The following is a 25,818-nucleotide window of genomic DNA, read 5'->3' as shown; positions in this document are numbered from 1 at the left end:
CAGGAACCCCTGCAGAAGAAGGGAGCCCAGGTCAGAGACGGGGCGTTACTTCAAGGCCGTCCAGGTACTGAGGGCTCAGATCTTTGCAAGTTCTGTGGACAATGCCCACATTGCTCTGCAGACTGATAAGGCCCGCCTTGCGGCTGATGACCTCAGAGTCAGGTGTGAGACGGAGCTGCCCTGCGCCAGTCTGTGGAGAGGACATCATTGTCTCCGAAAGGTCACCGATGACACCAGTACCGCTGGGCTGCAGCTGGAGGCAGAGATGGAGGCTCTCAAGGACGAGCTGCTCTTCATGAAGAACCACAGGGAGGAAGTAAAGGGTCTACAAACCGATTCCCAGCTCTGGGTTGACCGTGGAGTTCGATGCCCCCAAATCTCAGGGCCTCGGCAAGGTCATGGCGGACACCTGGGCCCAGTATGATGAGCTGGCTCGGGAGAACCAAGAGAAGCTAGACACGTGCTGGTCCCGGCAGACTGAGGACAGCGCCGCAGGGGTCGCCTTGCAGACGCTGAGCGAGGAGCTGCTGCAGACACACTCACGGAGCAGAGACGCACGGCCCAGGCCCGGAGAGACCCGCAGGCCAGCTCGGAGAATGGCCTGAGGGAGCCGGAGACGCACTTGCCAGGCAGAGGAACCCAGTGCGGGGGGTCCTGCTGCACCTGGAGCCAGAGCCGGCCCCGGCCCGGGCAGAGGGGCAGCGCCAGGCCCAGGGGCAGAGGCCCTGCTGAGCATCAAGGTCAAGCTGGAGGCCGAGACCCCCACCCACCACCGCCTGCTGGAAGAAGGGGCGGACTTCGATCTTGGTGACACCCCGGACAACAGCCACGCCACACAGCTCATCCAAAAGACCACCAGCCACAGGACTGTGGGTGGCAAAGTGGTGTCTGAGGTCAGCGACACCAAAGTTCAGAGGCATTAAGGCAGCAGAAGCGGGGCACCCCTTGGGGGTGGGGGCAGGAGAGCAGGAAAAAGTCCAGAGATCAAAACAATAAAGAAGAACACGGGCTCCTTTTCCCCACAGGATAAGCCAAACCCAAGAACAGTGTTCACGACGCTCCCAGCCTGGCGGCCCTGCTCCCTCCCTCCCCGCTCCTAGTGCCCCCCTGCCACCTGTGGGCCACAGCTCCCCACTTTCTCACTGCTGGAGGCATTCTCCATTCGGCGTGTCGGGGGCCCAAGCAGTCAGTCCCCTGTGGCAGCCCGGCCTTGGGGGTTTCCGTGTATCCCCCACCCCGCACCATAGGCCTGGGCACCCCCATGGTGTACAGCAGGTGGGAAGTAAGTGCTATTGAATTAAACTCAGTAGGGGAGGTTTGGGGGAGTCAGCCAAAAACAAGTTTAAATAGAAGTATCAGGCTGCCTTTGCCTCGACTGAAGCGTAGCCTTTCTTCCTATTTGCCTTCCGGGGAAGAAATGTGTGGAGAGCGGGATAGTCTCCAAGGTGGTGGAGGAGGAGAGGCGAGGCCTGTCCAGCAGGGCAGCGGGTTTAAGCTTAATTATTTAACACAAAATTAAAGCCCAGTTCCTCAGCAGCACTGGCCACACGGCAGGCTGCCACCTGGGACCCGGCAGAGACGGGACGTGGACACGGTTGCGGGCGTTGCTGGTGGGCAGCTGTGGCCTGGGTAGCGTGTCCTCGCTGGGCCGTGGAGTTCACAGTTCACGCAGCGAGCATGTGCCGGCGCCCGCTGAGCCGGCAGAATGTTGGGATCCCAGCAGGAACTGAAAGGCCAGCTCTCGGCGGGGTTTTCGGTATTCTAGGGGGCGGTTTACACTCAGGGGCCCTGGGGCTGACCGGGCCGAGGGTCTGGGCTCCGCACTGCCAGCTCCCGTGCGCCCGGCAGGGAGCTAGCTGGGCCTCCCGCGGGAATGATGCGCCAGCTCGCTCGGGGCTCCGGCCCGGCTGCACCCGCGGCCGCCCGCGCGGCTGGCTGAGCGTGAGGCCCTGGCGGTGGAGTCCACGCGCCCGTGTGGGCTGCTTCTCTCTGTTGCCTTGGTTTCCTTCCACCCTGACCTGGAAGGACTCCCAGAGCAGCAGGCCGACCAGGCTGTGTGCACCACTCAAGCCGGCAGCGGTCCCGGGGCAGAGAGGGGCTGCGTTGTGTTTGTTTAGGAGCAGCCAAAACTGGAGGCACAATAAAAAGTGGGGAGAAGATTCTGGAGAGGAATGCAGCCGGCCCCGGGCCCGGAATCCGTCCTGCGCCGGGGAGGCTGCAGGCGGCCAGACTGGGGCCAGCAGAGGGTCTCGGCAGGCCGCCCGCCCTGCTGGCAGGTACGGTAGCAGGGGCCACAGGAGGTCAGGGGGAGGGGTTGGGGGGCAGGTCTATTTTTAGCTCAGGGAAGCAAACTAGCAGCTCAGTCTTTTAAAGCTAGAGGTTGCGGGGTCTGTCCAGGGAAGCTCTTCAAGGAGGAGCCCCAACACTCTGCACTAGGGCAGGGGGCGGGGCGTAGTGGCAGCAAACCTGAGCCCAGAGCTTCAGAAAGCGTCCCTTCAGCAGGTCCCTCCTCTCCCCCCTCCGCAGGGCCCTTCCCCAGAATGTGCACCCCCTCCTGATGCCCCTGCTGCCTGCGGCATTACCACTTGGGTGCTTGCTCCTTTCCGCCCAGCCTGGCGGTGGGAGCTCAGGGCACCTGGGGACACCTTTTACTGTTGTGTCCCCTCCCAGCCGGGTGCGGGGAGATGCAGACGTGCCTTGTGGAGGGGCACAGGGCAGCGTCTCTGCAGATAAAGCAGTCCTCACTCCAAGGGGACTGGCAGTGTGCAGATCATGCGTGCAGGTCTGTGGGGTGAAGGACAGAGACGCCGCCCTTAGAGCCGTCTGGAAGGGGCGGTTGGGCACGTGTGCCCACCCCACGGTGTGGGCAGGCTGGGATGGCCAGGGGCTGGGGCTTCTTAGCCAGCATAAGCAGTTTCCTGAAGCTGTGGCCTGGGAGGGGGGGCCTGGGTCCCCAGGACAGCAAGTGTTGGCGCCACTTGGGAAGCGCTGGGTGAAGGTAGGCCAGCCCCTCCCTGGGGCTGCTCGCTGCATTTCCTGTCCGGGGCACCTGGGGAATCTAAGACAGGGAGGAAGCTTCATGGAAGCCGGAGCCCTGTCAGCGTGTGGACTAGGAAGCCGTGTGGGGCACCCACTTTGGGGCCCGGGGCCTGGCCTGAGTGGCGGGTGCTGGAGAGGAGGCCGGGACTCTGAGAGCAGTGGGGGGCTGGCTGCCCCCGCCTCCCGTTGCCTGGCCTCACCCCGCCTCTGCGCAGGCCCCTGAGCTGGCTCATGACTAACTCGGGCCTCATCCAAGCCGACTGGTGTTGCCAGGTTTTTGGTTTCAAATGATCTCCCGCTTGGGCCAGAATGCTTGGATTTTTAGGCACGGCGGGGGAATGGACGCGGAGCCAAAGTATGCCGGGGGGAAACGGAGAGCCAGAGCCGTGCTCAGCAGCTGCACCGGCCACAGCGGTGAAATCTATAGCGCGCGCGGCTGGCGCCTGCCGGAGGCGGGAGCCCGCCACGGCCCGGCCCTTCATCCTGGCCCACCAGCCGGCCTGGGTCTGCGGCTTCGTGGGGCCTTCCTGGGCCTGCTGCCGCCACCGGAATTGGTGCTGGAGCGTCCCATTGGCATTAAAGGGGTTTCCTTTATAGGTTTTCTGTGGTGTCTAAATTTAGTACAATATACACGTGTTATATTTATAATCAGAAAAACGAATAAGGAAGGTATTTTCAAAATCAAAAAGGAGATTAAATAAACCAAAATATTTCCATGATTTCCATTGCTCCAATTCAGCGATCGTCAGTGGTTGGTTTAATATTATGATTCTTCTTATTTATTTATTTATTTATTTATTTATTTTAGATCTTTAAAATTCATTTATTTTTAGAGAGAGGGGAAGAGAGGGAGAAAGAGAGGGAGAGAAACATCACTGTGTGGTTGCCTCTCACACGCCCCCAGCTGGGACCCGGCCCACAACCCAGGCCTGGGCCCTGACCGGGAACTGAACCGGCGACCCTTTGGTTCACAGGCCGGTGCTCAATCCACTGAGCCACACCAGCCCGGGCTAATGTTATGTTTTAGAATGAAATATTCTCTCAGCAGAAAATGTCACACGGGAAACGCTGGCTCTTTAGTCCATGGCTCCTGTAGGAGTGAGTGTCCTAGGGCGACTGTAACAAATTTCCATATGCCGGGGGGCTTAGAGCTGCAGAAACGTATCCTCGCAGTTCTGGAGGCTGGTGGTCTGAAATGCTGGTGTCAGCAGGACCATGCTCCCTCCAAGGGCCTTGAGAGAATTTGTTCCTGGCCTCTTCCTGCTTCGGGGGTGCTGCCAGCATTCCTTGGGTGCTGGCCGCATCACCCTGATCTCCAAGGCCAGCATCTTCCCATCTTTCTCTGCTCCGTCTTCAAATCCCCCACACCGTATGGCTGTCAGATCTCACTCTGCCTCCCTCTTATGTGGGTACATGTGATGACATTTAGGGTCCACCCCGACAATCCAGGATAATCTCCTTGTCTCAAGATCTGTCACTTAATCTATCTGCAGTGACTCTTTCTTCAGATAAGGTCCCAGATTCCAGGGATTCAGATATGATATCTTTTGGAGACATTATTCAGCTCAACGTAGTGCCTGAGCCCGGCTCCCCTTGACTGAGACACTGTCCCAACCTTTTGTCCTGCTGCAGACCACCTTTGGGGGCTGTCCTCCAGGCTCTGCTGGGGGTAGATTGGGGAATGTGAGTGCTATTTGATGTCTCCCAGAGGCTTGAAATTGTCGTTCACCCAAGAAGATGCCCTTGCTACCTAGCCGGCTGCGTTTGGGGTCTTGTCCTGGACAGGAGGGGACGGGGACTCGAGCAGTGCCATCCAGCAGAGAATTGCGCTTGGGCTCCCGTCGTGGTAACACAGCTCACATGATCATGTCGGGCAGAGACTGCAAACTCAGAGGCTAGAGGGGCGGGGGCGAAGGGGCCAGGGCACCAGAGCCAACGGGAAACTGTGGTTTCATCTAAAAGGGGTGGCACTCTCCGACCCCGCCCATGTAGCCAGGCAGGAAGGCTCATTGCTATGGCTACATGCCCGCCGGTTTCCAAGAGAAGTGAAAATCTAGAGTTCTCAGTGAAGTTGCCTGAGTGCCCTGCGTTGGCACGGACACACACTTCCTTTCGGCGAGGTCAGGCAAGCAAGACCCGTCTCTGTCTCAGGCCGGGGGGCGGCCAGGCTGAACCCTTGAGGTGGAGGAAGCTCACAGAGCAGCCCCTCCAGCCCTGACTCTGACCGGGTGCAGGTGGGGCCCCCAAGGTTGACAGGTCAGCAGTCCTCGGGACACCCCCCCCCCCAGCCCTGTGGGGCCCCACGTTCCCTCCCAGAGAGGCGCTGAGTCTGGGGAAATCCGTGTGAAGAGCTGTGCTCCCTCCCAGGGGACAGCTGGAGACTCACTGACTCATGAGTGTGGTGGAATCTTCCAGGAAGTCTCCATCCTGCTCTCCCTCTCAGCTTGGGCGGGGACGGCCAGCTGCCTCTGTCACCCGCAGGCAGACAGGCGGACGGGACCTGGGGCAATCTGCAGGGTGACTTCCCGGGGCTCATCCTGAGCAGGTGCTCCCGCGCCTTCCGTGGGCCGCCTGCCTGGGGTACAGCAGCCCCTCCTGCCAGCCAAGTCGGGGTCCAGGTGACAGGCGGGCAGCCGTTGGTGGGAAGGCAAGGCAGGCCCAGGAACCAGGCTGCTCAGACGCTTAAACCAGAGGAAACCATAGCATCGCGGGACCAGGAAAATGAAAGACTTTGGACGTCGCCAGGAATTTGACTCTGTGAGCTGGTTTCCAAGAGGCTAAGTTAAGCTTCTCCAAGTGGATATTAAAAAGGAGCAGCGCGCGAGACTCAGCGGGGCCAGAGGGGGTGGAGAGAAGGCCCGCCGGAAGCTCTGAGCCACCACGCAGAGAGCCCGGACGCTGGTCCTCAGCCCTCGGCCCTCGGTCCTCGGCCCTCGGCCGGTCCTTGCTGCCCGCTCGCTTGGTGCACTGGAGGACCCGGGGCTGTGGGAGCCTCTTTCCTTCCCCCCTTCGCTCCCCGTTTGCTCCGATTCAGAGACAATGCTACTTCAGTTTGGAGCGCAAACATATGATCAGCACATGGAAATGTGGTAATTTGGATGCATTCGCGACTGCAGCAGATTGAAGAAATTAGACCAGACAAAGAGTGTTTCTGGAGGAGGAGGAGGAGGAGGAGGAGGAGGCAGAAGGAGGGAGGGCGACAGGGTGAGAAAGGGGAGGACGCCTCTGGAGAGGGGGACTCGGACTCCGCCTGCTGCTAAATATATCGTAGTGATGGAGAGAGACCGGATCTCAGGTAGGCACGGCGCCCCTCCCCCCGGCAGCCCCCCTCGTTCCCTTACCCAGGGCGTCCCCTGTGCTTCGGGAAATCAGCACCCAGGGGTCACTGACGCTCATTTTTGTGGACATATTTCTCTTCTTGACTGTTCTGAGGTCGTGGGATGTAACGTTCCAAAAGTTGAGCTGCCCTAAGTCTGGCTTTTATTTAAGCTCCGCTCCCTTCCCCTGGCTGTTGCTTTCATTTCCCCATGTGCCACTTTGGCACCTTAAGACGGCCGTGAATGCTGAGGCTATTGGGGCTGAGCTCTGGGAAGGGGTGGGGGGACCGGCCTCTGGCGCAGGGGTCTGGGCGGCGGCGTTCCGGACGCTGGTTGGTGGTTGGTGGGTCCACCGTGCGGTTTGTGTTTTCACTGCCAGACGGAGCCTGTCTTCAAGGCGGCCGTGGCCTCCTCCCTGAAATAGCATTTTGGTGCCTCCTCGGGACTTGATTACAGGGGAGGAAGCTCCCGGGGCCCAGAGGAGACACGCGGATGCGTGCATGCGTTCATGCATGCGTGCATGTATGTGAGTGTGAGCACACAGGGCAGGGAGATTGTCCTGTTCTGTCGGAGCTTGGAGGAATTAAGACAAATTCTGCTTGGGGGGTGACAGTGTCGTCTGGGTCATGTACTTACCTGGGAGCCCTGCGACAGAGACGGGGGCAGTGATGATCGTCCATGGTTCCGAGGGACATTTTAGGACAGGATGATATGAGCAGATGGGGGCTGTATTTAGACCCCGGAGCAGAATCACTGTTTAAAGCATCTGGATATCATGTCAGGCAGCTGGTTCTTGAGCTGTGAGCCCTCTAGAGACAGGCCAAGTGGCTATTACACTGGCAACCCTTGCAGGGCAGGCCCAGGTCGTGGGGCCGGGTGAAGACGGATGAATGAAGAGGAGGAGGCCGCCCTTCCTTTAGTGGCCTGGAGAGGAGACCTGCTCCCCAGCTCCGGGCTGCGTGCTGTGGCTGTGTCAGCCTCTGACAGCCCCATGAGTAATGCCGGCTCCTTCCAGCGTCAGCTGCTGACCGTGCACCCCTGGGGCCAGGTGCCGCCCCCTACCACCCCCATGCAGGCTGATGCATCTTCAGGCATCCGCCTCTGGGCTTCAGGTGCTCTGAGAATGTCACCTCAGGGTACCATTGCCCTGGTCTGTTGTTTGCCACTCTGTGTGCGCCGGGGAGGCAGTTCCCCTAAAGGCCAGAGCGAAGGAAGGCTTACGTCAGTGAGACAGCGGAGCCGCTGGCCGGGCGTGTGTGCGGGTGCGTGCGGGCGCCTGTGCCGCTGAGCATGCACAGACAGGCGCACAGACTGACCACAGGAGGTGGGGCAGCCACGGAGACGGTGGCAGTCTCAGCTGGTGAAAACATCTGTCTGTGTGTGAGTCGGTGACGTGGGCCCGCTGGGGTTAGCCGAGGGTAAGGAGTGCGGCTTCCTGTTCTCAGCCTGGCAGCGCTGCCGAGCAGGGGACACGAGAGGGACCCATGTGGGGCTTGGCAGGATGCCCACTCCACTGGCCTTGCTGGCAGTGGCCTCGGGGGCCTCGGTCCAGCCTTCATTTCAGATGGCCAAGCCAAGGCCCAGATGGGTGACCACCAGGGCACACAAAGGCCCGGGGGCTCCCAGGGGAGTCGGGAGTGACAGCCACGTCTTGGAGCCTCCGGGCTCGCCAGGCTCCAGGAGTTTTTTGTGACCTGAACAAAACTGCCCTTGCGAACGGCCAGCTCTGCGCCTTTCACTGGAGCGGAGGCCCATGCCGCCGCCGCCATCCGCGGAGGACAGCACCGGAAGGGGTGACGTGGGGACCTCCTCTCGGGGTGTGCCTGAGGAACAATCGCGACTCTGTGAAATCCTCATTTCGATGCATTTTTATTAAAGCAAACAAACAACTCATTTCTTTCAAAGCTCAGTTAGAAACTGGTTATAGATATGAATGGAAATGAAAACCCCCAACTGTTTCCTCCTGTTCCTCAGGCCTGGTCAGACCTTGACCTTGGTCTTGAGTGGTCACACGGCACTTAACCTGTCCCTGGGGAAGCGAGTTTCACACGGTCCCTGCTGGGACCTTGCGCAAGTCCCTCTGTGGCCAGAGCCTCGGTTTCCTGATCTGTAAAGGGAGGGAGCTGGGCAGGTATGGCCCGAGGCAGCAGCCCCACCACCTGGGGACTTCTGGGTCTGCTCTGGGGGCCCCTGCCTGCTGGGGACCCCTTCCTTCTCTCGGGGCACGCCCCTCCATCTCACCGTGAGGTGGGTGTGACACCTCAGTCCCCACTGAGCACAGGGCAGAGGTGGCTGGGGGCCAGGCTGGATGGGGTGGGGGGTGTCTGACCTACGCATTTCCGGATGTGGCTGCCCCCGGCTGGCATTGAAGGCGTGTCCGGCCAGCTCTTGGCCACTGAGCTGCAGCATTCCAGGACGAGTTGGTGGGGAAGGGGGAGGTCTGCCCACCCTCTGGGAAGGGACTTGGGGCAGGAGTGAGAGCCCGGGGGCCTCATCCCTGGCCAGGCGCCCTGACCGGACCTGGGAAGATGCAGGGGAAGGGGGAGGGGTGGGGGGGAGGGGCCCCTCCATCAGCAGGGAGGATGAGTCACTGAGCGGTGACTGGAGACTGAGACACAAGCTGCTCCTTCCAGCCAAGGGTTAGTGTTTTGTCCCTTGTTCTGGACCGGCTTTGTGGCTTTTACAAATTAAGCAGTTTTATCTGGTTCCAAGTGCTTGTATTTCAGCAGGGAGAACTGTCCGCTGAGGAGCTGCTCCTCAGCTCAGCTCGACCTTTTGGGGTGGGTGGGACGGCCCGGCTGAGTTGCAGGCAGGGAATGTGGAAGTCCCTGTGGGGTCATGGCTGCTGGCAGGGGGTCCTGGGAGGGCCAGGCTGCCCAATCCCTGGATATCTGCCCCTGGCTGGGCATCTGCCCCCAGCAGCGAGGCACAGAGCCGTCACCCAGCAGGAGCGCTGGTGCTCTGGGCCTCTCAGGGGCTCTGGCAGCCCCGGGATTGGTCCCTGCAGCTCTTTCCCTGGCTGTTGCAACCAAGAACCACATGCCGGGCAGCTGGAGCAGTGGCAGTGGGTCCTCTCCCCGTCCTGGGGTCCTGAGGCCGAAACCAAGGTGCGGGCGGGCAGTCACCACATGGAGGGAATGGCTGGGCCTGAATGGCCAGAGGGCTGTGAATGGCCCGTGGCAGACAGGGAGGAGAAGCCGGAGGCCGGGCAGCGGGGAGGCTGCTGGAGAGGCAGCGCCCCTGATTGCTGGGTGGACCCCGGTGGCTGAAGAGGCTGCTGGACGCACCGCGGTGGTGACCAGTCCTGCCCCGCCCTGTCCACCCTGTCCTGCTGTGCCCGGAGGCTGCTGGCTGTGTGTGCTTGGCCCGGCCTGGGACGGCCTGAGTCCTGGGACGGCGGCCTCAGGCGCTGGCAGCCGCAGGAAGAGGCTACTCTGGGCCTCTTGCGTCATGTCTCCTGGGGCCCTGAGTCTCCAAGCAAGTTTATCCTGAGCCCCTTGTGACTCCCTGTGCCTGAGAGGGACCGACACCACTTCTTGCTGGAGGGGCCCGAGCTGCTGCTTGGGGCTGGCCCTTGGGCAGCTGGCCCTGGATTCCTTCTCTGCTTTCCTGGCTGCGTTCCACTCACCTGGAGAGGGCTGGGGACTTGGGGACAAAGGAGTTTCGAGAGCCTCTGTAATGGGACAGTGGGCGCCTGTGCCCCAGAGAGGGGACGTGGCAGTCAGAGCCTTGTTCACTCGCAGACCGTCCTCGGCCGTCCACAGTGGGGTGGGGTGCGGGCTCACCCCAGGGCCTGCGGACCCGCCTTTGCTTCAGGCCCGAGTCTGTTCTGTCCCTGAGCCCCTGGTGCTCACGCTGAGCGGCTCTCAGTGTGGACTCTGCCCCCCACCAGCCGCCCAGCCCCGCCCTGGCTGTCTTGTCCCTCCCGCCTGGCAGTGGGTCCCCGCGGGGGTCCAGGTGCCCTCTCCAAGTGGCACGTTCGACCCGAGGACACAGGTTGCACAGCCATGCCCGCTCTGTGAGATGGCACAGGGTATCGCTATCCAATAACCACAGAACCGCAGCTTTAGGAAGGTTGGCTTCCACAGAGTTCCAAGTTCAGTGACTTCGGAGGGTCCTGGTGGTGGCCGAGGGGGAGGGAAGGCCGAGGTCTTGCGCCACTTCTGTGATGTGTGTTTTGAGAGTGGGAAGCGCACCCCGAGGAAGGCCCTGCAGCCCCACCGCCCCCAGCAGCCGGACGGAAGGGGAACGTGCATCTCTCTGGGGAAGAGGGGGAGAGGGGCCCCAGGTGCTAGACACCTGCATCTCCCATGCTGGGGAACCCCCAGATTTACTGCAGTGAGGGGCCCCGTGGAGCCCCAAACTCAAGCCGGGGACATCGGGGTGTAGGAAGCCTTGCATCCAGGAGGTGGCAGTACAAGCCCTCAAGAGCCCAGCACCTCCAGGATTTTTATTGGCACCGAATTTGGGGGACGAGGCTGCCTCTGGAGTTATTTCCACTCACTGTGGCTGCCCCCGCAGGCACGGGGAGGGCAGGTGGGAGACTGGGAAACACCATGAGGACGGGAAGGCACTTCTCCTGGCCGCCAGGGCCGGAGCGCTGGAGGGGCGTCCCAGGACGTCCCTCCTAAACAGTGGGGTTTGGGAGCGGAGGGCTTTGGGAGAGGCCTCTCCTGCCTCCTCTCTTTCTTCCCTATTTTTGGTTGATATGCCCCAATCTATTTTAAGTTTTTCCAACTCTTACAATGAAAAATGCCAAACGCACAGGACAGGTGACCGACAGCATGGATACCCACCCGCCCACGCCCTCGGTTCTGCAGTGCGTCCTTAGCTCAGTTGGCTTCGCCACAGATCCATCCTCTGTCCACCAATAGTCCATGTGGGACTTGGATACATTTCAAAGTAAGTGGCTGATATTAGTTCCCGTCTCCCTATAGGACCGCAGCTTGCATTTCATGAACTAGAGTCCGGTATGGATGCCCCCTCACTCAGCATGGAGTTACGTCTCAATAAAACGCAGTTAAAACACCTCACCTACCAAACACTATAGTTTAGCCTAGCCTTTTTCTCCTGAACGCGTATGGCTTTGCTCCACCGTGATGAAAAATCATACGTCGGGGACAGTCTGTATTTGTTTATGGTTCTTTTCTCTCTTTGAAGTAAAATTTATGTGCAGATCTCAAAGGTACCCTTCTCTGAATTGGGACGTGGGTGTATGCTGTGTATCGAAGGTCCCACCAGAATCTAGAACACCGCCATCCCCCTGCCCAGGCCCCTTCCCAGTCATTCGCTGCCTCCGCCTCTGATTTCTTCCCACGCTAGATGACATCTGCCAGTTGGGATGTCTTTTAGATCCACCCATGTTGCCACAGGTCCCAGGAGTTTGTTCCATGATTGCGGAGTGCCGTTCATCGCGTGACGGTTCTGTGGTTTCTTAGCCGTGTCCTGTGCCCGGGCCTCCGGCCGTTTCCGTTTGGGGCTCTGATGATGAAGGTAGCTGCCTGAGCCCCTTGTACGAGATGTTTGACAACATAGGCTTGCGTGTCTCCTGGGGAGGTACCAAGGAGTAAAATGGTCGGACCAGAGGATCGGCGCATGTCCCGTCGTATAAGAGGCTACCCAGTCTTCTCCCCACGCGGCCACACCACTTTCCACGCCCACGGGCCAGGGCGAGAGTTCCGGCTGCTCCCTTGCCTGGCCTGGCTGGTGCTCTCTCACCAGACTGTGGGTGGCATCGCATTATGGCTTTGAGTTGCATTTGCCTGGTGACGAGCCCTGCGGAGCACACGTCCCTGTACCATCGGCTATTTGTACAGGTCCCTTTGGGAAATGCCTTTTCAGATCCGTTGACACAGACGCAGTGCGCGCACAGCCTTGCTTGTGCCAGAACTTGTGATGTTAACGCTAGACTGAGGAAATTTCCTTCTCTCCCTAATTTGCTGGAGTGTTTAAACACGAATGGGTGTTGACCCTGGTAAATGCTTTTTCGTGTAGTGCTCCCCCCTTATCCCCAGGGGACGCCTTCCAAGACCCCGTGGATGCCCGAAACCATGGAGAGTACCAAACCCTATGTGTACTATGCTTTTTCCCACACATGCGTACCTATGATAAAGTTTAGGTTTTAAGTCAGGCACAGTAAGAGATTCACAGCAGCAACTAATAAGAAAAGCGCAATGATAACAACCGACCGTAATAAAAGTTATGCACGTGGCTTTGGGGCCATCATTAAAATAAGGGTGACTTGAACAGCAGCACCATGACGCCGTGACAGTCCATCTGATAACAGAGGACTGCTGAGTGACTTGCGGGCCTCCTCGTAACAGCTCAGAGACGCTGGACAAAGGGATGGTTCACATTCCGGGCCGGTCAGAGCCAGGGGGAGCGAGATTTTATCATGCTACTCGGAAAGGCTCACAATGTAAAACTTACGAAATGGTTTATTTCTGAAATTTTCCACTTAATATGTTTGGACCGAGGTTGCCTGTGAGTAAATGAAACCGGGGACGGCAAAACCGTGGATAAGGGAGACACCTGTGTGGACGTATGGGAGGCGTCATTTTCCCTCCCTTATTCTGTTACTAGGGTGGATGACAATGGTTGATGACTGACTGTCCAACCAAGCTTGTATTTCTGGAATAAGTCCAACATGGTTATGATTGGTCATCCTTTTTATATATTGCTGTATTTGATTTGCCTAGCATTTTGTTAAGGGTTTTTTATGTAGATTCGTGAGGGATATTGGTGTGGGATTTCTCATACTTTTGGTGATGTCTTTGTCAGTTATCTTGGCCTCGTATAAAGAGTTCGGAAGCATTTTCTCCTCCTCAATTTTTCTGTAAAAATTTGCATTAAATTATTTCTTCCTTAAATGCTTGATAGAATTCACCCAGAAAGCCATCTGTCCCTAGTGTTTTTTGGAAAGTTTTTTAAGATTACAAATTAAGCATTTGTGTTAAATATATTAAGTTAATTTAATATTTAAATATATTAAATTAATTTAACGTTTAAGTATATTAAATTAATTAACATTTAAATATAGTAACCTTATTTAACATACAGAGAGAAGTATTCAGTTTTTTCACTTCCTCCTGTGTCAGTTTTGATAAGGTGTATTTTGAAGGAATTTGTTCGTTTCACGTGAGGTCTTGAGTTTCTTCACATAAAGTTGTTCCCAATATTCCTTTATTGTTCATTTAACCTTCACAGGACCTTTGACTCCGCGTCCTAACGTTGGCGACTTCTGTTCTCCGCTCCTTCTCTCGCACGCTCTCCCGGGTCTCCCCACCGACTTATGGACCTGTCGGTCTTTTTAAAGAACTGACTTCTGGCTTTATTTTCCTTCCATTTTCCACTTCCTTGGTTTTTGCTCTTGTCTTCATTGGTTCCTTCCTCCCTCTTACTTTGGTGTATCAGTCGGGACCCAGGCAGGAAGCAGAAACCACGCCGGGGTTTAGAGCAGCGACGTGCGGTACGAACAATTATTATCTGATAAAAGGTGGTTAACTGCTGACGGGTAAGAGAGGACCCAGAGGGACCAGAGAAGCGGCTGCTTTGGCAGGAAGCACAGGGGACAGCTTCGTGACCTTGCAGTTGGGTGTGACCTCTTGGCGGTGACACCAACAGCACAGTCAACAACAAGAAACAGATACGTTGGCCTTGCTCACAATAAAAGCCTTTGTACATCAGCAGAGGACAAAGGGAAGCCACGTAAGGGGAGAAAATACTTGCAAATCATATATGTGGTTCATACCTAGACTACAGAAAGAACTCCCGACAACTCTGTAACAGAAACACAAACAACCCCTCAAAGAAATTGGCAAAGGCCTTGAACAGACAGAAAGGCCAACGAACATGCCAAGGAAAGATGAGCCAGGTCACAAATCAGAACCGCAGGGAGCGACCACCTCGCACGCACTGGGATGCCATTGTAAACAAACAAACAGAAAACCCGGAAATGACCCGTGCTGGTGAGGACGTGGAGAGATGGCACCCCTTTTGCCGTGGGAATGCGGCCCCTGTGGAAGTAGATGGGTGGGTCCTCAGAAAGTTGAACACAGAGTTGCCGTATGGTTCAGTCATTCTGCTTCCAGTTGCACACCCCAAAGAAGTGAAAGCAGATATGTGCACACATTCAGACGTGTACGCATTCAGGTATGTGTACAGATATGTGAAAGCACGTGTGTATGAGAGGCGGGGGGATGGGGGCGCTAAGTGTTGAATGTGGATGTACTTAATGCCACTGCAATGCACCCTTACAGACTGTTGAAGTGGCAGGTTTCACGTTGTGGACACTTCCCCATGCACGCAACAGCAGCAGCTCCTGCCTGTGGGGCTGAGGGTGGGGGGTGGGGGAAGAAGCAGCGAGGGACTTGGAGTGCCAACCCCCCCCCCCGGCTTAGTCTGGGAGAGCGTGTGGCTGCCGCAGACCCCCTGTGGCCTGCTGGTGGCAAAGAGCTGCTGCCGGAGGGTGTGGGCGGCAGAGCTTCGGCAGGTGTGCGCAGGCTGGGGCAGCTCCCCAGGCGCCGCGGGGGTCCGAGCGGGGTCTCAGGAGGGGCCTTCCGGGGCGAGGGACCTGCGGTGCGCAGTGAGCCCCGTGCTGCCCCTGCCGCTGGCCGCTGTGGCGGAGGAGGGACAGGGCACACGGGACCAGGAAGAGAAGTTTCTTTCTCTGCTGAGCCGTGCGTGTTTGTGTGTGTGTGTGTGTGTGTGTAGGAAATGATTCACACCCAAGTGCAGACGTGCGGGGGCACAGCAGGCAGCCCCAGGGTTAGAGGAGCCCAGAGGAGGAAACGGGTGGGGCCCTGGGAACAGGAGGCGCATGGCGCTGGGGGCAGGCCGCCCCGCCTCGACGGGCTGCGCAGGGGACGCGGAGCTCCAGGCAGAGCCGTGGTCAGTTCGCAAGGCCCAATCTTGTTTCATGGAGCCGGGGGTTCCCTCGAGGTGGAAGGCAAGGAAGGACTTTCCTCTGGGCTGTGTGCACATGCATGCACACGGGCATGCGTGCACACGTGTGCATACATGTGTGCACGGGCACATGTGTGCACAGCTCTCATTTTCCATCTTCCTGATCAGCAGGAAGAATTTCCGTGAGCCTCTCCACCCTTCTCCAGGTCGCACACGGAGGCACACACATGTGCACACACGTGGTGCACCCCCACACATGGCATGCACACATGTGCGCACACAGTCAGGGCAAGCACCCCTGACGTAGCACCTAGGCCCGGCAGGAAACTGGGCTCTGGGAAACTGCAGGCCCCACCTTTGGCACAAAACCATGTTTTTGTTGCCGTTCATTCAAGGAAATAGAGAGTGGGGGTAGGGTGGGGACAGTTTTCATGCTGAAGAGATTTTGCCCCAAGTGTCCAGCGCAGTGGAGGGCCTGTCCTGGAGGCTCATGTCCCAAGGTCTGGAGGGCTCAGGACAGACATCTGTGACCAAGGGTGTCTCTGCAGTTCTGGAGTGGTCACTCCAGGTTGGCCTTTTTCCGGGAGCCCTGGGCCAAGACGAGGATGTTGTCACATGGCGGGGCCTCGCCTGTCCCCTACAAAGGTGGCTGGTTAAGTCGCCTGGGAAACGTGTTAAAATACAGATTTCGGGCCAACCCTGGCACCTTGGGGTCAGATGAGGGCAGTGGGCTGCCCGGAGTGGGTGGGTTGAGGGCACCAGGATGAGTAGCGGGCCGCTGTGACGGGGGACGTGGGAAAATCTGCGGATGCGTGCCGACCGGAGCCTGGAGCTCGGGGTGAACAGCCGTGTGGCTTGTTCAATGAGCCAAGATAACAGATGTGGACTTGGGCTGCAGCAGGGGGGGGCACCGTGCCAATGCACCCTTGCTCGGGCCCTGGATCGGTGCTGGGGCTACGGTAGCAAATGACCGCAGAGCAGGGGCTCAAACAACAGAAAGCTCTTCTCTCATGGTTCTGGGGGCCAGGTGTCTGGCGTCAGGGCAGCCTCCTTCTGAGGCTGGAGGGACCCTCTTTTCCTGCCACTTCCTGGTTCTCGGCGCCTGCCGGTGGTCCATGGCCTGTCCTGTGTTGCTCTAATCTCTGCCTCCTGAGGGCTGTGTCCAGATCACCCCCTTCTTCCCTTATAAAGACACCAGCTACAGGATTTAGCCCCCCAGTAATCCAGGTGCCTCAATCTGAATTTGGTCACATCTGCAAAGACCTGATTTCCAAATAAGGTCCCATTCACAGGTTCGGGGCATTAAGGCTTCAAGCTAAGTTTTGGGGGAGCACTGTTCAGCCAGCAACAGGCCCAGTATGCAGAGGGGTCTCTCTGAGGTTCGGCCCTGGAGGAGGATGGGGATGGACGAGAGAGGGCCCCGGAGGAGGGGCCTGCCTGGTGAGGGGGCCCAGGATAAGTCAGAGAAGGGGGCTGGGTGGTTGCCTGGACAGGACTGAGCCAGTCACCACCCGCGCGTCATTGGAGAGTTGTCCTATAGAAGGAGAGGACTTATTTGGAGTTCCTCCAAAATACAAAAGGAGTACTTAGAAGCTTGGAAAGTACTAGAAAGTGGAGTTTGACTTATTACATCAAGAGGCATTTTTCTCACGAGTTTCATTTCCTGACAGGGGAGTGGGCCGCTTCACGAAGTAGTGAGTTCCCCAGGCCCAGGAGTAGTCAAGCAGGGACTGTGTGGAGACTGTTTAGGAACGCTGTCGAAGGGACCGCTGAGGTTCCTGTCAACACCAGGCCCCTGTTATTTTATGGGACCTTGAATTTCAAAGTGTAATGTTACTGGGAATATGCCTACGACAGGCACCCACCTCCCCTCCGGCCCCCGTACTCTGCTCGTCTTTGGGATGGGGGTCAGGCTGGACCCCATCCTACCTCCCTTCCTGCCCTGCTCTTTCTCTTCGGCTGCTGGCGCTGCCCGTAAAGCTCGCCCGCAGGCGGCTGTTTCTGCTGGGATGTGAGAGCAGGTTGCCTCCCGCCCCGGCCCCACTCAGAGTCTCCCCTCAGCCCCGTGTGCAGTGGGCACGGAGGGGCCTCCTGTAGCCTAGGCCCTGTGGCCTGGCCCAGCTCCTGGGAGCTGGATTTCCCCGAATATCCCTGCCCAGCCAAGCCTCCTCTCCAGTTGCAGAGATGGCTGAAGGATCCTTACTCCCTGGAGGTCACTGGTCAAGTTCAAGTTCAAACCCACTTCCACAAGCCCCGCCCACCCCCACGGAGCTGGCTGCCCCCCAGTCCACTTGCCTGTGGACCAAGGCTCCCTGCAGCTGTCCAGAGAGGAAATGACACTTGAGCCCATAATTCCCCTCCCAGAGCAGCTTGGGGAGAAGCAACTGAGGGGACCCGCAGGCTCCCTGCGGCCATGTCCTGGCCCGTCAGGACGGGCGTTGATTAACGTTATTGCTTGTGCATTTCCCACGGGGAGCGGGGAGCGGAGGGCAGCCTGCGCTGGTCACTGAGGAGCTGCCCCAGGCTCGGGCACAGTGCCTGCCGCAGCTGCTGTCCTCTGTCCCCGAGGCCTGGCGGGCAGAACCCCGCCACGGCGTTTTACAAGGAAGCGGAGGCTCAGAGACGTGGAGTCACTTGCCTGGACTCCACCAGCTGATAATTTAGCCAAACCATGACGTCTGTCCAGGTCCGTGTGACTCCGAAAGCCCAGTCCTCCCTGCTCCCTCAGGCCCAGGAAAGGACCGAGACGTCTTTCCCGAGCTGGAGTACCCGCAGGTCCCTGCGGCCTGGCTTGTTGTAGTTGCTCAGACGAAATGCTGAATGAATGGGTCTGTGCTCCCCGCGGGCACGAGTGCCTGAGAGCTGGTGGCTTTGGCCCAAATGCGTGTCTCCCTCCCCTGGCCCAGCATCTCCCTTCGGGGTGGGCCCTTGAAAACAGTGACCCTCTCTGTCCTGCCTCGGACCGCGTCTCCAAGCGGCGTCAGGAGAGCAGCTGGGGATTACCAGCGCCCTGTCGCCGGTGGGCTGTGTGCCAGCCCCAGCGTGGACGTGTGGGTGATTGTCAGCCACATGTGTGCAAGGAGCTGCCCCTGTGGGACTTGCGCAGACATGCTCCCTCCCCAGCCTCCACCCCCAACCCCCAGGGTGGCTCCCAAGATTCTGCTTGGGAATATTGGCCCATGGTGGGGGGGTGGTCTTGCCTTGTGTCCTGGCTATTGGTTTGTGTCACATGGCTATGTGCCAAGAGCATGAATGTGGCTTGTATGTCATGCACACATCTGATGCTCCTTCTGCCTGGGGGTAGAGACTCCCGTTCCACGCGCTGTGGCTGCCACACCCAAAATGCCTCCACAGTGAAGAACGTGAGTGGGGTCCGTGCAAAGCCACTGTGGGGATCTGGATACACTCTGGCTCTTCCTCCCGTGACAGGTGCTGAGTTTCCATCCTCAGAGGAAAACCAGCACCTGAATCTTCAAGTAGCTGAGGGCAGGGCCCTCCCTGCTGGGAGGGTGGCCCCAGACTTGGGACACACAAGAGGGACCCCCGTTCTGGGTGACCAAGCCCAGACGGCCTACCACAGTTCACGTGGGGGCGGCAGTTCTGCATCTTGGCCTCATTCGTTCCTGCGTCCCCCAGACCCCAGCAGACACCTGCGCAGCATCTCCGGGGCGGGTCCTTTGCACCTGGCGTGGCCTCCGGTCTGGCCTCCCTGGCCTTTTGAACCTCTGCCGGGGCTCAGAGCCATGGCACCTGCTGCCCTGGAGCCTTTTAGGTCCCTGTGGATGGACATGGGTATGTTGGGTGTCCGCGCCAGCAACTCCAGTGACACCTGGGGTCCTTGGCAGCCTCCCGCACCTGTACTTCCCATGGGGAAGCTCCCGTGGGGGTCCTTGAGGGTAAAGGGGGGTGATAATATAGGTGATGCTTAGAGTAGCGGCCCAGCACACAGCCTTGGGAAGAGCGGCTGTTCCTCCTCCTAAGTCCTTATCTCTCCTCCCTCTTCCCCTCCCCCCTGCACTGCCACTAACGCTGCAATTGGTGCCCCCAATGGCCCCCTTCGTTCCTCTCCTCTCTCTGGTTCTCTAAGTGGGGGCTCCGGCACAGAGTGGGGGCTGCCTTGCCTGGTGGGCTGGGGCAGGGTGGCGTCAGGATGGAACGCTGGTGGGACAGGGGACGGTGCCATGGGGGAGGAAGCGATTGCGACACTCGCTAGTGGCTTTATTTACGACTTGGGGTGTTGGCGGGGTCATCAGGGCATAACTGAAGGAGCTGGTGGCCAGAGAGCTGGGTGGCGGGACCAGGCTGCTGGGGGGAGGGGCTGACGCTCACTCAGCATCTGTCACAGACCAGGCACTGTGGCCAGAGGACAGGGTAGAGAGCTGGCATGAGGGCTGGCCCACAGCACCTGTAGAACATTCCAGGTTCCGGTGGGGAGAGGGAGGGCAGGACGGAGGATGGGGACCTGGAACCTTTACGTCATACAACCTTCTTGCCACCTTGAGAAGGGTAAGGACAAGATGCGCCGCCACTCGCGGGGCTGGAATTCCGACACACGCGGTATTCGGGGGTCTGCCTGCTCCGACAGCTGAAGCGGCCCCGTTACCTCTCTCCTCCCTGCGTTTGTTGTGAAGACATGCTGCAGCGTCGGGGACATTTTACACTGCTCACTCACACGCCTGTCACTTAACTTCTAGCACTAACCCGAGCTATGCTGCCTTCGCCACCCGACTGCCCTGCCAGCCTTCCGTCCAGTCACATGTCCGCCTTAGTTTGATTTTGGGGGCATTTCAAAGTAAGTTGTGATCCTCCTCATTACCTGTGGCGGGGCAGACATCACCAGTGAGTCCTCAGAGCCATCTTTCTCCCTGAGGACCGAGGCAGCCTGGGAAAGCTGCCCCACGTCGCGCCAGAGGGCCACCGATCGGGCCCCGGTTTGCCACAGCTGTGCTGTGCCGCAGCGAAGGGGACTTGAGACGCCTCTCGCTGTCCCCAGGGAAAAGCATGTTACCCTTCTCTGAGAGGTTCAGCCAGTGCTGTGCACGTCATTCCTACCAGCGCTGTGTTCAGTGACGTCACGTTGGCAGCTTGTTGGTGATCGGCCATTGTGAGTGTGTTTATACCACAGCAATGGGCCTCCCCTCCCCCGCCCCGCCCACCAGAGCAGGTTGCTAAATATTTACCACGACACCACTGTTTCAGCCTTGTCTTCCCTCCTTTCTTAAGAAAAGCCTTCCTCAAAGGTTTGAGTCCTGAGCTCTGCTTTAATAGGGGGTTCCTGCTGAACAGAGCTCACCCTCCATCCGAAGATCCTGCTTTGTCCCCAGTCACCATCTGAGTGGCAGTCCTGTGGCTCAGATCTAAAGATGTAGGAATGAACCCTGGCTGGTGCGGCTCAGTGGATTGAGTGCCGGCCTGTGAACCGCAGGGTCATTGGTTCGACTCCCAGTCAGGGCACAGGCCTGGGTTGCAGGCCAGGTCCCAACTGAGGGCGCTTAAGAGGCAGCTGCACACTGATGTTTCTCTCCCTCTCTTTCTCCCTCCCTTCCCCCCTCTCTAAAAATAAATCAATTAAGATAAATAAAGATGTAGGGGAGATTCGGAGACCTGAGGGTGAACAACGGTCATGCTCATGTTGTTCTCTGGACAGCTGAAGCTTTGCTGGCAGAAGGCTCGAGAGGGTGGGCACTAGGAAAGTGACGTGCTTCTGCAGGAAGGGGACATATGCTCTGAGATTTTAGGTCTACAGTTGGACAGCCCTGTACTGTTTCCTGGAAATATGCTCTAGATGATTCAGGAGCACATAGAAACCTCTTATCGCCGGGCCTTGCTCACCCGGCTGGCCCAGGAGACCGTGTGCACCACGCAAGCTCCTCCCCAGTGGTGGGGGTGGGGCCAGGGCCTCTCCAGATGTGCTGACAGTGGTGACTCACCGGCCTAGAATGTCCATGTTGACCTACTTGAAAATGATGCCCCAGCACCGCAGGCTGCAGTTGGACTTACGTGCAGGTCTCTTTCCCTCTTGTGCAGTGGCTTTGGCCCACCAGGCGGTTCCCTGCCCCATCCTGCCCTTCGGGCTGTGTGGCTCCAAAGGTGTGCTCACTCGGGCAGAGCTGGCAGGCCGAGAGCCAGCCCTCTGTGGTCTTGTGGGTGGGACTAGCCACGGAGACCTAGATTCCATGGTCCCTGAGACCCGTGTAGACGTGGCCCCATCTGGAAGGAATGTCCCCACCCTGTTCCTGAAAGTGAGAAATTTCTCTCTGCTGGAGAACAGCTGTGCTGAGAAGGTGGCCCATCTGGCCGGCAGGACCGCTGGGGACCCGAGGGTGATGCGCGTAGCTTCCTTCCTTCCCTGGATGGGCGCGCCTCGCTGCCTCTGGCTCGGTGGCCCTGCCTGTGCAGGTGTCATCCCAGCGGGGGGAAGGGTGGTCACCGGCCCCGCACGCCTGGGGCCATCTCGCTCCTGTCTGGCCAGTTTCCACATTGGCTCAGGAGTCTGGCAGGAGTCTCCTGGGAGACTGTCTGTCCCCAGATGGGTAAAGCATGGCTGCCCAGGTCCCCAGGAACCAGAGACACGTGGGGGCTTCCCCTTGCTCAAGGGGCACCCCAATATAAACAGGCCATGGGAAGCTGTGTGGGCCCCTAGGCCTTTGTCCTTTGTCCCGGTCCCTCTCCTCACACAGCCAGGCTGGAGCAGGCGAACCCTGGCCAGTCGTGGCGAGTGACTCATGCTGGGGGTGACGGGGAAGAGGACAGGCGGGCGCGTTAATGGCAAACCCATTCCATCCTCAGGCCACTTCACAAGGGGGACAATCGGCCCATTGAGGCTGATTTGGCTGCTGGCTGGCTCCCTCCACACTTGGGGTGGAGAGATTCCATCCTCTAGGGAAGCAATACCAGATTGTTGGGGGGGGGGGGCGCCCAGCCCGCGCCCGCTCTTCCTGCCTCCCTCCCACGTGGAGCACTCTGTTCCCAAGGCTTCAGGCCAAGACCAAGAGGCAGCATCTCAGGTACCGTGGCCACCCTCTCCCTTGGGGGTCGCAGCGGGCCAAGGGGTGCATCCTGCGACACAAAACCTCCTCTCAATTTGTGGTGGGCGGGGGATAGGGTAGAAAAATCCAGCCCCCAGGGAGGCCCTACTCACTGTCATGGGTCAGTTCGTCCACGGACAGTGTGTCAGAGCATCCGGTGAATGAGCCCTCTTCTCTCCTCTGCATCCTTCTGTGGAGAGGCCAGGGGCTGGGGACCTGCCAGCTCACATTCCGCCCTAGACACCTGTGGCTTCCTTGCTGATGCCGGGCCTGGGGGCACTGCCTTCTCCCCTCTCCCTCTGACCTGGGTCCTGCCCGCGGGGAGGAGTCCTGGACCACCCAGCGGTCCTGGGGCCTCTGGCTGAAGAGGGAACAGAGCTCAGGTTGCCTAGACGCTTGTCACCTCCCCGATCTCATGCTTCTAGAACAGTCTCCGGCTTTGCAGGCCAGTTTCTGAGACATTTCCTCAGAGTGACCATATGATTGAAAGCAAGTTCTCTTCTGGGGCCTGTTGGGTTTCCATAGTCAGATTTCAGTCTGCTGGGGACACAATGGGACATGACTTCCCCCAGGAGCCCCTCCCCCAACACTCAGTCTTCTTCTCAGCAAAGAGCTGCAGGTAACGCACACCTGCATTTCCTTCCTGCCTTTCCAGTCTGGAAAAGAGCAAAGTAGGTTCCCTCTTCTGGGGGCCAGTCAGGCCAATCTTAATTCTCTCTCCTTCCCTCTCTCTCTGTCTCTCTCTCCTTCCCTCCTTCCCTCTCCTTCTTTATCTCTATCTCTCTCTTAAATGGCCAAAACTGGCCAAAGATAGAGTAAGCAGAATGACAGGCACTGAGCTCCCTGTCACTGGAGGTATTCAAGCATAGGGTGCATGGGCGTTTAGGGGACGGGCCCAGAGGTGGATTCCAACAGGGCTGTGGTTCAGGATGAGCCGCGAAGCCCCCCTGAGAGGGTGCAGTTGGGTGAGGTTCCTGCTTCCTTACCCACCCATGTTGGCCGCGGCCGCTCTGAATTTCAGCCCTCTTTCCTCCTGCTGGCTGGGTGTCGCCAGGGCGGTGGGCAGGGGCATTGTTAGGTCACGTGGCTGCCGTCCAAGGGGGCAGTCAGGCGGGCAGCTCCCCAGAGACGACGTCACCTCGGTCACTGCGGTGACTTTAAAAATAAGTGTGGCCTCAGAGGGCCTGCTGCCCAGTCTCCTCTGCTCCGATGCTATTGTTCCCGCTGACGTGGAACTGGGGCAGGCTGGTGACTCAGCCCTGTCCCCAACACTGCAGCAGTGGCGAGCAGCCCGTGGAGCAGGGTACCCGCTGGAGAACAGTGGCAGGGAGACTGGGACACTGAGGGCCTCTGGGGACAGCCTGCCCTCCCAGGTACTGGCTTAGCCAAGTCTCCTGGCAGCCCCGGGTGAAGAGTCTGCAGGCTGGTGTGGTCGCTTGATGCTTCGAGGCTGGGTTGGTACCCAGCGGGCCCCTCCTGAGAGGTCCCTTGTGTGACTTTGCAGAGCCACTGGAAGGGCCAGCGGGAGTCTCCCATCGGCCAGGTGTGGGGGGGCACGGCGCGTCCCCCCACCCATCTCTGTACATGAAGCCTCAGGTGGCTGCTAGGATGTGGCGGACTTCAGCCCATTCCAAAGCCCTGCTTGGGGGGCCGCAGGAGGAACACGGGGTATGTGACTATGGAGGGCGGGAATAATCAGGAATAAAATATGAGTCATCAAAAGAAGCCTATCTGGGTGATAACTCACCAAGCCCATGGGGGGCCCAGACTTCTGAGTTTGCTGATCAAAAGCCCATTGGACTTGCCAATAAACAAACGCTGGGCCACAGCCAGGGCTTCTAGAGCCTCACTGAGTTCTTTCTGGGTGGAAGGAAGCAAGCAGGTCAGTCAGGGGGCTTCGCAGGAGCTCAGGGGAGAGGGGATGGCTGTGGGGAGAGAGCCCGCTAACTTCGGAGGCATCTGGTGAGCCGAGCCGGTCGTTAAACACAGCTGTTATTAAAATTTTAATGATATATTATGTAAAACTATATCCTTTACATTTTATAAAATATATATCATTAAAAAGTTACAAACGCTATTATTTTAAATTAAATTCTAGAATTACCACATGATTCCACTTCTGGGTCAATACCTGAAAGAATGAAAAGCAGAGATTCAGACACGTGTACACCTATGTTCACGGGAGCCAAAAGGTGGGGGCACGTCCGGATGCCCGCGATGGCCTCGGCGAGCCTTGAGCACATTACGCCCAGTGAAATGAGCCAGACGCAAATGCTGTGCGATCCCACTTATGTCAGGTCCCTAGAGGAGTCAAGTGCGTAGACAGAAAGGAGATGGTGGGTGCCTGGCGTTGGGCGGGGGGGTCACTGTTTCATAGGGACGGGGGTTCAGCTTGGGACAATGAAGAGAGTTCCGGACCCGGAAGGTGTTGATAGTTGCACAACACCTGAATGTACTTAATGTCACTTGAGTGCACACGTAAAAATGGGTAAAATGGCAAATTTAGTATTTTTACCACCATAAAGAAATGCATTGCTCTATTAAAAAAACTGAATTATGTATTAGATTTATATAATGTAAATTCAATAACTTACAAGTACTTAAGTTAGAAACAAAGGTGATAAACACGCCGCACGCGCACCCCCGTGGGATTTCACTGCGGCCGTCCTCTGTGCCCGCACGCCCCGCCCTTGGTGCCTCTGTGCTGTTGACACGCCACACAGAAGTGGCTCTGGCTCAGCTCTTCCCAGCTCCACCTTCCAGCGTGTCACGTTGGTAGCTGGACATTGGCCGAGGGTGTTTACGCCATAGAAAGGGCAGATGCTGCGCGTCAGGTGGCGTTTGTCTGTGAGCCCCAGGGTGCTGGCGCTGACCGCTGGAGGAGGGGCCTGGACTGGCGCGGGTGCTGCAGGGGTCCGAAGCAGACTGCTCCCATCGTGTGCACATGTGTGGGAGGTAGACACTTGGCAGTGGCGTGGGTGCAGGGGGGTGGGAGACGGGAGTCGGGGTGACACAGAGCCGTCCGGCTGGAGCGCCTGCGTGGACGGCAGTGCCGCTTATGGAGATGGGGGGTCAAGGGAGCTCCTGGGTTGGGGGAGGCCCAGCAGCTGGCGGCTCCAAGGCTCTGGAGCTCGGCAAAGCCCTACTGTGCGCCACTGTATGGCCTCTGTCCTGGAGGAGCCCAGGACTGTGACAAAACAGATGAGCCACTTGTGGGTGTCCTGTCCAAAAGCACAGAGTGGCTGGGCAAAGGGCCACCGTCCTCCTTCCTCTGCTCCCCAGGCGCACGGAGCCGGGGTCAAGGACACCGGCCTGCCTGCCAAAGGGCTGTTTCCTGCCGGCGTTTCCTCCCCCTCCCTCTCTTTCCCATGCCTGCTGCGCTCCCTCCACCCCGGCTTGACCTGCTCCGTCCCATCTCCAGAAAGGCTCGAACTGGACTGCACACTGTACCTCTTCTGCCCATGCCTGGCATCCAGCTCTTCTTTTTCAAACCTGCTGCCCGACGCCCTGGCCCCCTAATTCCCAGGCCC

The 25,818-nt window shown here is 58.4% G+C and overlaps 1 protein-coding gene across 2 annotated transcripts in view; it reads left to right on the top strand.

The window, feature by feature from the left end:
• The window catches only part of SEPTIN9 (septin 9), a 133,397-nt gene that overhangs the window by 18,656 nt on the left and 88,923 nt on the right, over positions 1–25,818 (top strand). The window contains exon 1 of one of the 2 annotated variants that reach the window (XM_090292881.1): positions 6,248–6,334. The exons of the other annotated variant lie outside the window; for it this stretch is intronic. Coding sequence (XP_090149007.1) covers positions 6,313–6,334 — 22 coding nt within the window. The 5' untranslated portion in view covers positions 6,248–6,312. Of the gene's footprint in view, positions 1–6,247; positions 6,335–25,818 lie in introns of those variants that run through there. 2 annotated transcript variants of the gene reach the window in all.

The sequence above is a fragment of the Furipterus horrens genome, unplaced genomic scaffold (assembly GCF_987537825.1).
Source record: "Furipterus horrens unplaced genomic scaffold, mFurHor1.1.pri manual_scaffold_11, whole genome shotgun sequence".
Lineage (NCBI taxonomy): Eukaryota > Metazoa > Chordata > Mammalia > Chiroptera > Furipteridae > Furipterus > Furipterus horrens.
The sequence above is the reverse complement of the archived record's forward strand: the minus strand, read 5'-3'. Positions and strand labels throughout refer to the sequence as shown.